This window comes from Curcuma longa, chromosome 16 (assembly GCF_044706935.1).
Source record: "Curcuma longa cultivar G26 ecotype Majalengka, Jawa Barat chromosome 16, ITB_CL_G26_1.1, whole genome shotgun sequence".
Classification (NCBI taxonomy): Eukaryota; Viridiplantae; Streptophyta; class Magnoliopsida; order Zingiberales; family Zingiberaceae; genus Curcuma; species Curcuma longa.
The window spans coordinates 6623884-6640685 of NC_133876.1; the positions used below are offsets into that span (position 1 = coordinate 6623884).

The 16802-nt window shown below is 38.7% G+C and overlaps 1 protein-coding gene, 1 long non-coding RNA gene and 1 pseudogene across 5 annotated transcripts; 1 reads left to right on the forward strand and 2 right to left on the reverse strand.

Moving 5' to 3' along the window:
• Nucleotides 1-3170: 3170 nt before the first annotated feature.
• LOC141847425 (KH domain-containing protein SPIN1-like) lies at nt 3171-8646 on the reverse strand. 2 transcript variants are annotated; one of them, XM_074735470.1, is made up of 7 exons: nt 8001-8643; nt 7831-7919; nt 6874-7025; nt 4253-4369; nt 4064-4180; nt 3720-3863; nt 3171-3626 (listed from the first exon to the last, which is right to left on the reverse strand). In XM_074735470.1, the coding sequence occupies exons 1-7, from the start codon at nt 8078-8080 to the stop codon at nt 3483-3485; spliced, it is 843 nt and encodes a 280-aa protein (XP_074591571.1). In that variant the 5' UTR covers nt 8081-8643; the 3' UTR covers nt 3171-3482. The 2 variants fall into 2 exon arrangements, with proteins under 2 accessions (XP_074591571.1, XP_074591570.1); XM_074735469.1 differs by having other exon boundaries at nt 7831-8646.
• A 2605-nt stretch (nt 8647-11251) lies between these two features.
• On the reverse strand, nt 11252-12151 carry LOC141846918 (uncharacterized; annotated as a pseudogene).
• Nucleotides 12152-14404: 2253 nt separating this feature from the next.
• Nucleotides 14405-16205, forward strand: LOC141848121 (uncharacterized). Of its 3 annotated transcripts, none has more exons than XR_012603467.1 (5): nt 14405-14841; nt 14906-15018; nt 15093-15162; nt 15258-15327; nt 15749-16205. It is a non-coding gene; the product is annotated as an uncharacterized LOC141848121 (long non-coding RNA). The 3 variants fall into 3 exon arrangements; XR_012603466.1 differs by having other exon boundaries at nt 14921-15018; XR_012603465.1 differs by having other exon boundaries at nt 14405-15018.
• Nucleotides 16206-16802: the final 597 nt, after the last annotated feature.

Below are 16802 nucleotides of genomic sequence, written 5' to 3' on the forward strand. Positions count from 1 at the left end.
TTGCGTCCTGGGACAGGTAGCCAACTCAATTGCTGCAGTGCTGGCTAGTGGTCTAGTGGTCCAGTCCAGAATCAGACCAGCGGCAGACCGAAACAAGAACTTGCTTCTAATTACTAAGCAACTCATTGATATTTCTGTTACACCAGGTTATTAGCTTCGCAGTAATACCAACATAAATTCACCGAACACGGTTGTTGGCAAAAGTCGACTTTGAATCCTCTTTAGAGATCATGATGAGTGAGTCGCTGCAACACGTCTCGACGTGGCTGCGTTCTCCGACAGAACGGTGTAAATGACTTTCTATCAGAAGTTATTCTAGGGCCCACTTGGAGTTCCATCGTGAAACTTTTGCAGATAGCTTAGAGGGATTGAAATGCATCTTTATGATTCTTCGTGCCTATGAAAGAAAGCAGACACCTTGTATGGTTCCAGGGAAGTTTATTAACACGTGCTTAGACAGTTAAAACAACTAGGAAAATACATGAGCCATAACAAGCAATGCTCTCACAAAATAGAAAAGTATGCAGGATAATTTGGAGTAGCAAAGTAGAGTCAGTTGACATTTCATGGTTGATGTTTATTGTACCTGATTCGAGAGCCATAACGAGCAATGCTCTCAGATGTTGAATACAAAGGTATTGCCTCAAAGTGACAGTTCAAAGAAGAAGATCATGTGTGATATGACAAAACTAAGTAGAAGCCACAAGGACATCAATCATTAACTAATCTTAAGCTTGCTTAACTTTCTCAGTTGCATAAACATCTATAGCGTTTTAACAACGAGGAATGGCATAGAGAAGCATGAAATACAGGAAGAAAATTCAATATTTAATAACTCACATGACCATTGCATTTCAAAAAATCCCAGCAAAATCAAGAAAAAATTATTCCATCTGCTAATTATTTTTTTCCAGCCATAATTTTTTGGCTTGAATTGATTCACACAAGAAACTAACACAAAAAAATTGTAAAAATGGATATATATTTTTTGTTAGATTGCATTCAAACCAGTCACCCAAACGCTTCTGAATATATATATATATATATATATATATAAGTAGCAATTTTATGATGAGCCAGCCTTGGAGATCATAGTTTTGCTTGTACCCAGTGGACAATAGATAAGCACACCTTTTAGTGGATCTATACCAATTTGCTTGTACATCTCATGATATTTTAATGGTAACTCAATGGTTTCCTGAATCTCCTATTTGTTAATGTCAAAAACTGACCACCAATCCTGTACAAACAAAGAAGAGTAACAATCACCATAATACTCAACTTGTCCTCCTGATGCTAATTGTTGAAGAAAACGCCTACATATAATGGTTACAATGTGATAAGGTAGAAAATGAGTTTACCAAACTTCCTTTGAAACACAAAACATAGAATACGCTTAAATGTATTTATACTTTACAGAATTAAAGAATGTAATTACATACCAATCAAGAAAAGTATGTACAAACCTCTAGCAGAAGAAGAGAGATAATTGGCTGCATCAAATAATATCTTGGACCTCTAGTATACTTAGAGATAAACTGCTGAATATTTCCTTTTTAACCCAAGCTCAACTGTCAGATACAAATTTCCAATATATAATCTTTCTACTTGATCAAGCAAGATGGAGAAGAGCCACAAATTTGACTATCAAAAAGAAATTGAACCCACTCTAAATAATGATATATTTTGGCAAGCAAAGTATTACCAAAATCTACCACCTAGCATACATGATACATATAGAATAATTATGCTTCATCGAATATTACTTTAGATTTGAGCATGCACTAGTTTTTTTCCCCACGATCTTGTCATAGTTTTTGCTCTGTAATTCAGACTTCCTTCCAATAGATGTATTTTCAGCATGCCATCCTAAACTACCGCTAGAAATGAATGCTTTTTCTAAGACATCTATGCTTGTCACATGTTACATGTCCACATGCCCTCGCTTGAGTGAGCTAGGATCACCTCAATTATTAAGATGCTGCTTCTAAATCAAATATGAAATGGGCAAACTTTGTATCTGTTCAAAAAAATGTATCATATCATCGCACTTATTTCAGCAGGGCAAAGCAGTTACTGAAGATCCTTCTTTTAATGGGATTATAGTTCAATGAATTACCCAAAATGATCAAAGTTTTGATGATTCTTCCTGGCCGTAACAAGAATATCCACAAAACGCTATCAAATTATCACAGACCCCACCTCATCATACATGTTGAAACCAGGGACAATCTCCATCTCAATGCTTGGTCTTTTGTATCGATTTGTAGCCTGCGTCTCTTTTGCAAGAGAGATTGAATTTTCCAAAACCCTAATCCTTAAATAGTTAAATCAGAACGGGATAGTTTCAACGATGAAAGAATACTGAAAATATCAAACATTGCAAGCAAATCACTGAAGTGAAAGTTTTAGGGTTTTACCACTCACATTGCAGGCGGCGTCTGGCCTCTCAATTGGCTAAGGTGGGTAACGTCCGAATCGGCATCAGGGTGCAAAACATCGACGATGGCATTGCAGTGACGATGAACCGCGACGGACGCAAGAAGGTTTGAGGAGCTCCCGATTGATAGTGCTCATGGATTCCGGACGCACCGATTGTGATTGGCCATCCACAAGAACTGTCCCAAGACGAGGTTGAGATCTGGATTCGCTTGACCTCCTCTGCGCGGAGGCGCTTGAATGGGAGGGATTTGAGGCGGCCATGGAGACGCCCCTCCCCCCTTGTCGTAAGCGATGGCGGCAAGGTCAAGCTCCGCTGGCCATGAGAGCGCTCGAGTGCGCGTTGATCAATTTCATTCGACCCGAGCGAGGGGTTTCTCGAATGCTTTGCGTTCGCCTGGGATGGTCTCTTGATTGAGGGTTGTGATTATATCACCCTCGCGATACCAAATCATCTACCGTTCATTGTCCCGCTCTGTTTGTTCGTCGTCGTTTTTGTAATGAAGTTGAATAGGATCAAGCAACAAATGTATTTCTATAATCAATAACTTTCTATTTGTAGAATTATAAGAATTATATATATATATATATATAAATATAAATTGGAAGCAGAAAATTCATCTCCATAACTCATCTTGCAGTCTGCGTCTTTGCTAAACAAATTCCACCGTTCATCAAACACTAGAAAGAGGGAACAAACAGATGTGTACCTTCTCTGACACTAAAACAAGAAAGCATTCAATCTCAGAGCATTGTTCATTCGTTCATCAGTCAAGAGGCACACTATCAGTCGATCAAAGTCGACAAGCGAAAATGAATAAAATGAATATTCCTGGTTTACAGCACATTTAGCTCAGCTTTACTGAACATGGACATCAACACTAGAAGTGCTTCGGTAAAACCTTTTCTCTTTTGAAAGAGAACTGTGGCTAGCAGGTCTCAGTCCAACTCCATTTCAGAAGCTTATCTTTAGAAGGGATTTGATCAGATACCAACAGAGCTAGCGTTTGATGAAAATAACCCCTGGGAAACTTCATATAATTCTACTGTCCCATTTTCGCTCGTTTCATCCCGTTGTTGAATGGAGAAACACTGCCATTTGGATGAGGGCTGACCTCTCTTAGACTAGAATTTAGCATTGCTAATTCTCGGAGCTGCTGTCTCTTGTAGAAATCCTGTGACTCGTCCTGTGATAATAGTTATATACGGTTCAATGAGTCTCGTTTATATGCTCATCTGTGGATAGATAAGGAATGCTCAAGTTACTGAGAAATACTCACAACTGGTTTTAGTAACTCTTCTATAATTTCCTGTGCATCTCTCAATCTTGTATCAATGACATTCGCAGGCAACTCAGCCTCAATCAAGATATGCAATGGATCATTCAAGTGTTCATAACCTGATCTTCCCCTCAATTTATTCTCCTTCGAAAAAACATTAGCTCAAGGATAAGTAGGGTTGTATTGCGATGACCATTGGTTCACAGACAAATTAGATTTTAAAACGACAAGATGAAACTAATATTTCATAGCATGCTTCATATTGCATTCTTTTTATCTTATAATTCCAGAAAGGCGGAAACGTTAGATAATGTTATCTAAGAAGTTATCAAACTTTTTGTTACCTGAACAGGATCTTTTATCGAACCCTTTCCTCTTATATAAATACGGCATCCTGTTGACGCTTCAATTCTTTTCAGGGAATTACCCCTCGGCCCGATAAGACGCCCAACAAAATTGAACTAAATGCCATCTAAAAGGGTGAGCCACAGTTCAAAGAACAGAACAAAAGATGTATAGGGTAGAAGACATACACTAGGATAGGCATCGACTGGAATTTCTAAGCGCAAAATTTTCTTTAAGGTGGAGGAACTTGGAGATGTAGCTGGTACTCGCCAATCCATGGCAACTTCTTGAGGAAAACCTATTCTCTTATCAAGGATTAATTGCAATTCTCAATGCTAGGTAGGAAGAAAATATTCAATTTAAATCACTATGAGAGTTAGCAACCAAAACACCTAGAAAGTTTAAAACAAATATATCAAGGTTTCCTCTATTTCTTGCAAAAAGGGAGCATTTCACCTTACCTGACCATAACTCAGTAATAATTCACAGTTGTAAGCTCATTCTCTGTAATTTAATGAGGATTCTTAATATGATTTAAAGACACAGCTAAGTTTTCTTAACTTGGAACACTCATGGGAATTTAGAAAATATCAAGACAATTATCGTTGAAGAAATGAAGTAATATATTAAATAGCCATTGTATTTCCATATGAATGAATCCAATTGCTAACTATATTGCTTAGTTAATCAGACCTGTTTTCCAAGGACTCCTGTTCAAAATTTTCAATGTCTTCACATCCTCCACTACTTAATAATCTAGTAAGCAAAATTTCAAAAATAGAAGCTTTTATGTAATAACCAACACCAAAAATGTTAATTCCTGATTTGCTAAAGTTTCCACGCCAACAAATAGAGTCAAACACCAAGGACATTATCAAAAAGGAAAAATGCATTCAAATAGGAAAAAAAGGAAGGAAATACTGAATTAGTGTAAATCTTTTCTTAAAAGATGTTCCACATCTAGCAATTTGATGTAGATATACTAAGAAATTAATAATTACTCAATTAATGATTAGCATACATAAACAATTAATTGGTTGTCTTGACTCAACCTAGTTCATTTATTTATTGGACAAATGCCAAAGTTTCCACCCTTTTTAACAACACGCTAATATAGACTACAAAACCAACAATAATTATTTGCAAAGATGTTAAATTAGAGATTATTGGATGGGTCTTCTTTTCAAAGAGAGCAGTGTTTAGCCCCATGGTGATTAGTGGTTAGCGAATTAATTCAGATAAGTGGTTAGCTAATTAATATCAACCTAGTATTAGAGCAGGAGGCCAAGGGTTCAAATCATACCAATCAGTTCCTTCGGCATCATGGGTCTGAGATTTGTGTTTGGTTAGAAATCTAGCAGCCTAGGACATTATATGTCAACAACCTATATATTACAATCTCTATGAGAGACCTTGGGAACATCTTTCAAAGCACTCGATCTTGGCATTCATTGTATCAAATGCTTAACTAGGTTTTCCTTTGCTAGTGGCTCAATGTTTGACCTTGGCAACAACTTTCAAAGTGGCATCCTAAATCTTAGAATTCATTGTATCCAATGCTTAACAAGGTTTACCTTTGCTAGTGGGTCAATGTTTCAAGACCTAGGTCTCTGTGGCAGCCAATTATGGATAGGGGATATTTCTCTTCTAAGCAGTAGGAATTGACAACCCCTGACTAAATCTGGTATTTCCCTTAGAGACATATCTAGTCTATGCAGTAATTTAAGATTTTTGTGCAGACAGTTCTTCCATTTCAGTAACCAGATCCTGTACTTCACGATTCTGGCATTGTCATTGTGCAGCATGTGTCACTTTGGATATGTTTGTATGCTGTAGAGAGTAAGGCATTCCCATCAGTCAATTAGATTTTACCGGTACTAGATACTGTACTTTATCAGGCCTGTTCCTCAATTTTCTTTTGTTGGAATTTCAGTTGGCTGCCTGCTCTATCCCACTTGGTGGGCAACTCCTGTCACTTAGATATGGTCCCCAAATGGCGGATTCTCTTGGCTTGGCTTAGGAGTTTCTTTTGCACCATGACTATTTGGATGCATGGGCACCCTTGCTTTGGTTGGTCTACTCTACTTTAACAAACTTAATACCTGCAGTTTATACCCTATGGCTAATACTTGGTCTGCTGAAAAGACTTGCAATCAATCATTTCTTCTTTCAGTGTTACTCAGCCAGGATTGAAAAAATGTTCACTGCATTTTCTCTGTTTGATACCGGGATAGACATTTTTCTGCTGCGAGATGGTTGGTTTGGTGTTTTAAAGGTTCAGGTAAAACTCTGAGAATTATCATGGCCTTTGCTCAAGCTTAGTGGCATTTTCTTTAGCTCCTTGGATGTTGTATCATCTTCATCGACAACTAGAAATCTCTCTCTACACAGTTGTACTCATGGCAGATTAGTTGCTGACTTGGAAATGCAGGATATTAGGCCTGAGAAAACAGGCTAGATCATCTTCTGGTCAGACAACTTCAGACCTAGATGTTGATAGAGTTTGTCCATCCTGATGGTTGATCAATAGTTTTCTTTCGTGTTAGAAATTTTGAACTGCAGATGGCTTTTACCAACTCAAACATCTGATACTGTTTCCTAATTATGCTGATGTACCAAGTGTTCTCTAGATGCATTCAAGTGAACTAATTCTGTTCAATCAAATCTTTCAACAAATTGTTAAATTAGAACACAGTTTCAAATAATCGAACAAGAGAGATAGATTACCTACTCAAGATCCAACACATTATTGCATAAAGAAAAATCATTGTTTATTCTAAATAGAGTAAGATAATTCACACATTGCTACCTCCTGCGGAGATCCAACCCAGCCACCATAACCAGGCCCCCTGGCATTAGAAATAAGGGTAGAAATAGCCATGGGACTGGGACTTCTATGTCGCAACTGGTTATTGTCATCAAAACCTTGAATGTGAAGCATCCCTGAGACTCGCATTATCTCTGCAAGCAAATTATTGTTGGAACACTATGTGAGACAAAGAACATCCAACATACATGGCTCACTCATACTTGAAAAGAAAAAAATAATAGATCACCTTACATGATGATCTCTACCAAGTGTAGGTACTCGTTAGTAAAAAGAATTATCATAATATAAATGATAGACAATTACCTATCGCCAACAGAAAAAAAATCCATAATTGACAACAAGAAATGGTATTCATAAAAAATTCTCCCAGCAAATTATACAATCCAATACCAAAGCAACATGAAATGCATAGATGACTAGTGTAGTGATTGGAAAATTGAAGACAGTAATAGTTCATACAAAATTGTGAATACATATGTATAAGCTATAAATCATAAAAAGAACCTAAAGAGGAAGACATATGTTCTTCATCGGACTAGCAAGAACCTAATCATACAAAAGACAGAAAAGGGGGAGGGGGAGCAAATCACACGCACGAATAACTAGCAAATCAATCTGATATTTAAAGGAGCTAGACGCTTCTAATAAACCTCAAATTTCATTAAAGGAACAGATATTTCTATGCTCTATGATACTTCACATCTTGATAGATCAATGCCAACGGATATAAGGATAATCACCATTTAATGTAACAACCAAACAAGATTAAAGAAGCATCAACTCCCAATTCAATCAGGGAAGTACTCCAACAAGAAGTGTGCATCAACTGAAGAGAGGTCCTGTCCTGAAATTCTTGTATAATAGGGAAGATGAACAGACACGACACGAGTTGATGGTCGAAACTGAAAACCTTATGAACCCTAAAAAACTCCTAACCTTGATTCAGTAAGCGGCTACATATAGGAAGAACCTGCATGAAAGGTCCCAGCTTTTGATGTTCTGCTACCAGCTCCGCTAGGTAGTGACTGTTACAGCGATAACAACAGTGTGAATCATCACAAAACCCAAATATTTGGACAAGAAATGGGAGAAATCCGCTGCTATACCTATCGACGTCCGTCGTGCTTCTAATCTGTGGGGAGACAACTCTGGCAGGGGAGAAGCCATGGCCGTATAAGCCAGACATGCTGCTGGAGGGCAGAAAGAAATTGGAGAGAGCCCAGCTTTGGGCACCGGAAGAAGGCTTCAGGCCTCAGCCCCTTTTCTCGATGCGAGGACAACGCTATGACTCACAGCAGAAATATATAGCAGGGAGTAAAAAAGGTTTAGGAGAGAGATTATGGAGCGGTCCTATGGATGCTTCTGAGGAGGAGAGCAGGTATAAATAGGTGCATGGATACGGGAAGAGAAGCTTACTGCTGAAAGCTTGTCATGTAGACTAAAAAGTAGTGTAATTTATCTTTCATTGTGCTAAAATTACTAATTTGGGATGGTACAGGTTATTGAATAAGAAGAAGAAGAAGAAGTGGTATCTTGGAACCTCAATCTCAGTAGAGATCATCCGTGGAGTCTCAATAGAACACATGAGTTTGTCAGAATGGTCCCGGAACATGAAATCTTGTAGAGTTTATTGACCCAATATCTTGCATATATTTGATCATCATAATATTTGGTAGATGTGTCCATCGTCTGGAAAAGAGGAGAGCAGCAGAATCTTGCTGCGGACGTTGCAGGGACTCCAACTTTGTATACGATATCAGATGCACCCTTTGGGGAGACATATGTGAAATGGTTAATGGCCAAGAAGCTGAAGTAGTCTTGCGAGACTTGGAGGACTTAATGGCCAAGAAGATGGTTGGGCTAATCGACGAGAGTTTTTATTGTTTTCACATGAGAATGAAAGACTTTGGCTAAAGCGCCTGCAGGAACATGACAATGGCCCACGAAGCAATAAAAATCACACCTTCCTTTTTAGTCTTTTTCTTCCCATCTCGAGGAAAGTAGAAATTGCAAAGAATATTAGGCTCAAATCGTACCCTGTATTATATGATCGCCATTCTGCTTTGAATTCCAACAGTCAAGCAAGTTTTGATTTCTTGAGGAACATATCACATCAGTAGACTGCTCAGTTCCTTGAAGTATCCTGCATCTACAGCCACCAATGATTCATTATCAAATAACTGTTGCAAGTCTTTCTTTTAATCAAATATTAACACACACCTGAGTTTAAGAATCTGAGCTCACGTAGTATATACATGTGCGATGCATTACTTGATCTTTTTTGTTCAGATAGATATTCCAATGTGTTTAATCGTGGCAAATTAGACCAGAGAGGAACGCATTAAAGCTGGCTGGCGCAATGTGAGAACAAGCTGACAAATAATATAATTGGAGCGAGGAAGGAAGGACAGTGGCAGAGTAGAGTAGAGTAGATATTGGTGGAGCATAGGATTCCCTGGAGAAGTAATATAAAAAGCACATGGCAAGGCACGTTGTGAAGGGCAGGGACAGATGTGTGGGGGTTCGCCCACAAAGCTCCCTCCTTTTCTCAAGCCTCCTCGCACATGTGCCACCATTGCCCCCCTCCAATAAATTAATTAACCTTCTGCAGGTGATCATAAATCTTTCTGAATTTTAGAGTCACAAGTTTGCTGTGCCATTTTTCACCATCAACGAGGAAGCATCATGGCCTTAAATTTCGTGTGAATCCACAGCAGTTGGTGGGGAGTAGGGGAAGTCCATTGCAAACAGCCAGACAGCTCTCTGCTCTCTAACATTGGGGGCTCCGAATCTTGATGGCATTGTTAATGGCCACTTCGTTCCGGGTGCAGCGCACGAGGATGGCACACGTGAGGGCTCTGCTGTTTCATGGGGATATTCAAGATGGATGATGGGTGGGTTGTGCCTGGAGTTCACTTGCATCCATGACAAAGGAACAACTCTATCTGCTGAAAGTTGTATACATTTTGGAGCGATTCAAGCATATTTTATTCTTCAAGCCAAGGAGAGGATTTGGAGGGGTGAGGAGGGGAGTGTCATGGTGTGTCATCTTTGGGCAGCTTTGTCTGCGTACCTACAACATTAACAGTGCTGCAAATTAGCTATTTCAGAGTTTGGCCAAGTGCCGGATATTTAAAAAATATGAGCAGAATATAATTGTCTTCTTGGATGAAGACATTTGCCATTCTTTGGGGTGTATTTTAAGGAAATATTTAGTGGCAGAGGAGTCTGTGGCGTCGAGTAATGAAGCCCCCTGCCTGCAGGATGGGCTGCTCTGCTCTCCGGCCGAAATGGATATTTTATATTGAGAACTAGTTTACAATAAGAATAATGAAGCATCAGTACTTATTGACACTTGAACTAAAATCATTTTCTTAGAAAAGGATATATATAAATTTTAACGTGAAATGAAATATTTATTTATTTGATTATAGCATTTAGCAGGGCATAATTATATTGGAAAGTGACGAATTCTATTATTAGTTTATAGAGTCCAACTGGAAATAGCAGATAATAAAGCATCTGTTTTTAGACGAGATAATTCGCTTATTATTTGATAGAATATCTCATATCAGATGGATGTGTCAGATTGTCACCCAGTTGCTCCTTTATTAGCTAGAATATTAGGAACATTTCACCATCAACTTCATTCTCACCAGAAAATTTCTTCATTGGTTTTTTGGTTGAATTTGAATGAATAATCTTTGCAAAAAAAAAAGAACTGGAAGAATCTCAGTTATTAAGTAAAGCAATGGCTGAATTTTCCAGATATCTAGAAGATTACATAGAATCTACCAAAACTTGCAACTGCTAAACAGTAAAAAAAACTAAAAAACAGATGGAACAATGATGTTTCCTGAACACTATCATGATTGGATTAAACAAGCAGCATATCAACATATCATTAGTACAAGTAGCAAGAACAACTCGGATCCAGAACTTGTACTGAGAATTGATTTATTCAGTAATAGAAAGCACAAGATGGTTTAAATGGAGCCATGCACCACCAAATGAATGATGTCTCAGATTTATAAACAAGATTCCTCAAAGAATGCTATCCAACAAATATATGACAGAAACATCTCCAACTTGAGAGAGATGCTATCTGAAAACCTCAACAATGTCTCGGACTCAATCAATTCAAACACAAACAACCTAGAAAGAATCGCTGTACACACTAAACAATTGAGTTTAACCCAAATCGTAAAAATGTTAACTGAACTAATGCAAGAGAACAAGGAACAAAGCAATGCCTGTCTGCTAGTTCTGTACATATGTAACACTTGGAAGACAGTCTTAAGATTGTTCCTAGTGTTCCAAGTTCCAACCATGAAGGGGCTCCTTTTTACAATTGCACTTAAGCAACTAGTTCGTTCTCATGTTAGAGTTACTAAAGCCACAAGAACTTGTGTGTTTCCGACCCTTGCAAGTTTGCAGTGATACACCTGCATCTGCATGCTGCTCCATTTGTGCTACCCTATTCTTTCTAACCCGGATTAAGCAGTAAAGAAGTAAGCCGAAGAGAACTACAGCGAACAAGCCACCAACGACACCACCAACAATCTTCCTAACCCTAGAGTTGCTGCTTTGAGAAGCAGCTATCTTGCTAGAGTTGACCACAATGGAGAAGTGGCCCAGGCCATATGTTGGACACGAATTGCTTGACACCAAGTTCCAGAATTCTAGTAAGCTATTCAAACCGAACCACACACAACTTGCTATGACACCACTCGGAACAGTAGTGGCATTTGTGAAACTAATGGAGATGGGTAATTCTAAAACTAGCACATGCAATTCTGGCAAGTTTGTGGCAGACAAATTTGATGCATCATAAGCAAGGAGCCCAGTAACAGGAGTCAGGAAGGTATAACCAGTAAGAAGGTAGTAGAAAGAAGATCAATTCCCCAAATTGTTACACCAATACAAGCCTTTTGACATATGGTTTCACAATAAGACCGAGTGGGATGCCAAATTCGTTATAGCTCATTCCTCTCCTGCTCAAACTCCTACTTTTGAGTCTTACTGCTGCAATCCTAATCCCAGTGAGATTCGAGGGCACAGTCCCATTGTAGATAATTCCGGTATGGGGGAGAGCATGGTAAGCATAATCTTGGAGAAGAGCAATCAATGAGCTTGCATTGGTTGCTGATGCATCTGGTGATTGGGCCTTACACTGGAACGCAAACAACATCACAAGGAGTTCAAGGAGAATCATGAAGTGGTGAGTAACCTGAACTGGTCTTAGAACCTTCATGGGCAGCAATTTCGAGAACAATCTCCAAAAGATTAATCTCAAGGGGTATTGCTAAGCACTAATCTATGAGAGGGATGAAGGAATGACCAACAGAGATTACAATGTCATCTGTTCTCCTAACCATCTCTAATAAGAAAAAATCTTCAAAATTTCTAAAAGCAAGATAAATTGTAGTCAAGAAGCAGATCATATGACTTCTCCATCATGAAAACACCCAGGTTTCATATAAAAGTTGGATTTAAACATTGTACAATCAAGTGGATCATAAAGGAACAGTCAACACAAAAGCGAGTAATTTGCCCAAAATACCTGAAGCAAGCTGAAGTGAAACAGCTATTTAGCTAAGATTGCTTAATCTTGAGCTATGCTTCTGCTTTCTTAGCCAAGATGTACTACAGATTGTCAAATGCTAAACAAACTTCTTTCGCTTTCCTCGCGGGACGGAAGCCCAAAAGAAACACCAGATAGCGACCAGAAGAATTCGACACTTTCCCGATGCCCGAGCAATGGAAGAAGCAGCAACTCCAAGTCCAAAACCAGCGATGGCGAAAGAAATAGAAGATTGTAAATCCCAAACGAGAGCCCCAAACTACGCTGAATCCGGTTGGAACGTCGCTAAGAAACTCAGCATTGATGTCTCAGCAATCGCCGACTGGATTCTACAAACCGCAACTTGAATCAAACGGGATTTGGACTCGGAGAAGCCCCTAATATCTCACCAAAGTCGGCAAAGGATGGGAAGGAAATGGTTTCTATGGGACGAGGAGCAACGCCGAAACGAAAATTTGAAGAACACGCATAAAAACCTATTGTCTCAGTAAATCCCTAAAATACCCATTGTTAAATTGTCTTGTATTATTCTCGTTCATTGTCATCCTCGGCCGACCGGCCATAGCCGGTCCGGACCGGCGAACCGCAACTCCTCTCCTGACCCAGAATGACGCTGCAGGATCTCCCACGGGGACGTGTCGCGTTGTTGTCGCCACGTGTCATGCCAGTCGTTTAAAAGGCGGCGGGCCCCGAGATTTGGGTGGATCGCACCATCCGCTATCCTCCCTCCCCAGATCTCCATTGTCCGTCTTCGCTACGTGTCGGTAAATGATTGCGCTATTTTGATCGCTATACATACGTGCAATAGGAAGCGCGTCGTCATGACGCCGTCACGGCAGCCACGATGATGGATAGGTCAGCCTAACCCATAACGTTAATTAAACGAATAAATTTAAATATATATAATTAATTAATGTTCAAGTACAAACAAGTTCATCAATAAATTTTTTATTAATATAATAAAAAAAATTTAAAATAAATAATAAATTTATATTAATAAATTTAATAATCAATTAAATAAATTTAAAATTATAAAATTTTTAAACAATTAAATATATTTAAATTGAGAATTTGATAATATCTAAATGGGAAGTACAAATTAAACTTAATCAAATTTAAACTCATAAAAGTTAAATTAAATTAAACTTAAATAACTATTTCAATAATTTAAATTATTTTAAACTCTACTTAATTTAATTACCTTTCCAAATAAATTTTAATACCATAATAAAGAAGATGGACTCAATTGCCTCGTTTACCACCGCAACTGTGGACTCATGAAAACGGCATCAAGATCGCAGTTTTTTTTTTTTTTTGGATTTTATTTTTTATTTTTACATTATTCCCAACAGACAAAAACTTGCCGAGATATATTGTAGGGCAGCAACGAAGTGGATTTATTTTCTTTTAAAAAGTCATAAAAAATGAAGTGGAAATTTTGAAAAAAAATCTTATAATACGGGCTTTATAAATGATTGCTGTCGGCCCAACTAAGACTACTTCATGGCCCATGTACGTTTGAACGCGTGAAACCCCATTGATGATTAATTTTGCAAGTTTACAAGAGGAAGGAAGACAGGAGCAATGATTTATTTCATATTTTATTATATTTTTGCCTTTAAAACTATATATATATATATATATATATATATATATATATATATATATATATATATATATATATATATATATATATATATATACAGTTTGGTTCTGCTGGGCGACGTCTGCTGGGCGTAACGTGGGCGACGGCTGAGCTGGAAGCCACGTGGACTTCCTCGAGTGCGCGTGGCCAGGGAGAAAAACGCCGCAAAACCCTCTCTGCCTCCCCTCCTCTCCTCGCGACCTTTTCTCCGCCGAAAACCCTAACCTTTCTCTTCGCCGCCGCAAACCCTCTCTCCTGACCTCTTCTCCCCTCCTCTCCTCGCGCGACCTCTTCTCCGCCGCCGCAAACCCTCCTGGGCCTTCTCCTCCGCCACGACGTCGAGTGCGTCGGCTCCACCTTCGCCTACAGCATCGTGCAGGCCTTTGCCGCCTTTGAAGCCAAGTGGGAGGACCTCTGCTCCGACATCGAACAGGGGAAGCTAAGCGCCAAGATCACCTCGCCGGAGATGAGGAAGGCTGTTGCAGAGCATCTCCGGCAGCCGGAGCCGGTGTTCGCGTCCGAAGTTAAGAAGAGATCTCTTCTCCCCTGCTCTCTTCTCCCCTCACGACCTATCTTCTCCCCTCACAAGTGAAGACACTGCTTGCGAGGAACGCGCAGGGCTCTTGCTCTCTTCTCACCTATCGCGCCTGCACTGCCCGCCGCCAGGATTTGCTGGGCGCCTTCTGCTCACGGCCGCCAACCTCTGCGTTATAAATTAGTAATCAAATGTATTTCTGGCTGCAACACTACTCTGAGTTACCTGATATAAAACGTTGCAATAGATCTTTTTCATGCAGGGTGTTGGTGGATTCGTTTTCAGAAATGAGAGCTCTGATTCAAACAAATACTCCTGGCCGTGATGCTTAATTTGAACCTTTACTTACTAAGTTTATTGGTAACTGAGTGATATTTCTTGGTCTTGTCTCCTGTTTTTCACCTTTTACTTACATTTTGTCTCTTTGCAATCAGACGATGACTTCTAGGTCAGATATTACACGCTTCAGATTATAACTGCTCTTCTCACACATTCCCCAAATAGGTACTCATGCAAGCAAAGTAATTGTGGTTTGTTTGCTGTATTTTTTCTTGTTTGTACCTATCATCTTTTATCTAAATTAAGTTGTGCTTATGCAGAATACAAGAAGCAATTATTTCCATTACTCGTGGCATAACTACATTAATGAATATGCTTATGGATCGTGAGGTTAGAATCTCAGTTGTTCAATTAGCTTTGACTCATTTGGATGATTGTTGTTGTTGTACCAAAATTACCTAATATTAAAGAAGCTCTTAGAGAAATGAAGTTCTTTTATACTGCGATACTCATCAATGCAAATTATCATAGTTAATATTTGAGACAGTTTTCCCTTGCATAAATAAATGTACAGAATATTATTTATTTTAGTAAACAGTTTTCCCTTGCATAAATAAATGTACAGAGCCTTAATTTTTTTGTATGATTCTTTATCTGGTAATGAAGATGCAATCTGTTGGTGGATACATGTTTTAAAATAAAATTGAAATATTTCCAAGTCCTTTCCATGCTTAAATACGCTGTTTCTCTCTTTGTATTTTCAATAAACTTTCAAGTGATGCATATCTAGTTATTTGGCTACATTTTGTAGGATCTATGCTACCTCACGGCACTGTATGTGAATTTTATGAAGTCAAGGTGCTGAGAAAAGGTGAATATGTCCAGTATCCTGATGTCGAAGTAATCAAAGCGGAAGCAAGAGAAGCAGCTGAGAAGGAGAGTGAAGATGAACTGAATGATCTGCTTATTTGCCTGGGTTAAGAGCAAAGCAAGGTAGATAAGCTCAATGCTAGATTCACAGAGTTGGGCGAGGATGTTGACTCACTCCTCGACGGATTAGGCAATGAGGCTGGACACGAAATAAAGGGCAGTCCAATGTATTTTGTAAAAGATCTATTGTACGTAGTCTAGTTATTTTCAAGACTCAAATTCATGACCTCCAAATCAAATTTTATTATTACTTCAAGACACTCCTTCAGAATGAAGAGAGGTAGTTAAAATAAAATTCTGTAGAATTATATTTGCTCTGCTTTCTTCCAGCTATGGAATTTTTCAATAATAGCCTGTTCACTTTGCAATGATCCGTGATCATGTATCTATCAGTGTGGATTGTTGGCCATGCACTTCAAGCACATGCTAATGCTCCATGCTGAAATGCTAATGCTCATGGAGACCATCCTGTATATGAAACAAAGTAGCAGTTTGATATAAGCGTGAATTGATCACTTAAAAAGAATTTTATGGAGTTGACTATTCTGATCATTCCCTTGCATCTGTCTTTCTTTTATATGACATTCTTTTTGTTCGATTCGTTCCTCTCTATAAAATTCCGTTGGCCCGATGCTATCATTGAGTTGTTTGCTGCTTTTCCTTCCGTTCTGTTTCAGTAATTTCTTTTACCAGACATCTGTTGTTCTTATTTATTTGAAGAAATAGATGAAGAAGAGGCGAAAGAGCTGAGGTTGCCTAGTGGGAGTTGTTTAACGTCCATAGTATTTTCAATTGGATTAAGTTCCATAATGTAATGTCACTCTAATTAAGAAGAAAACACAAGGAAGTTGTGGGAGTTGTTTAACGTCCATAGTATTTTCAATTGGATTAAGTTTCTCGTGTTTTCTCGTGTAACGGTAAAGTCCGGTGAAGGC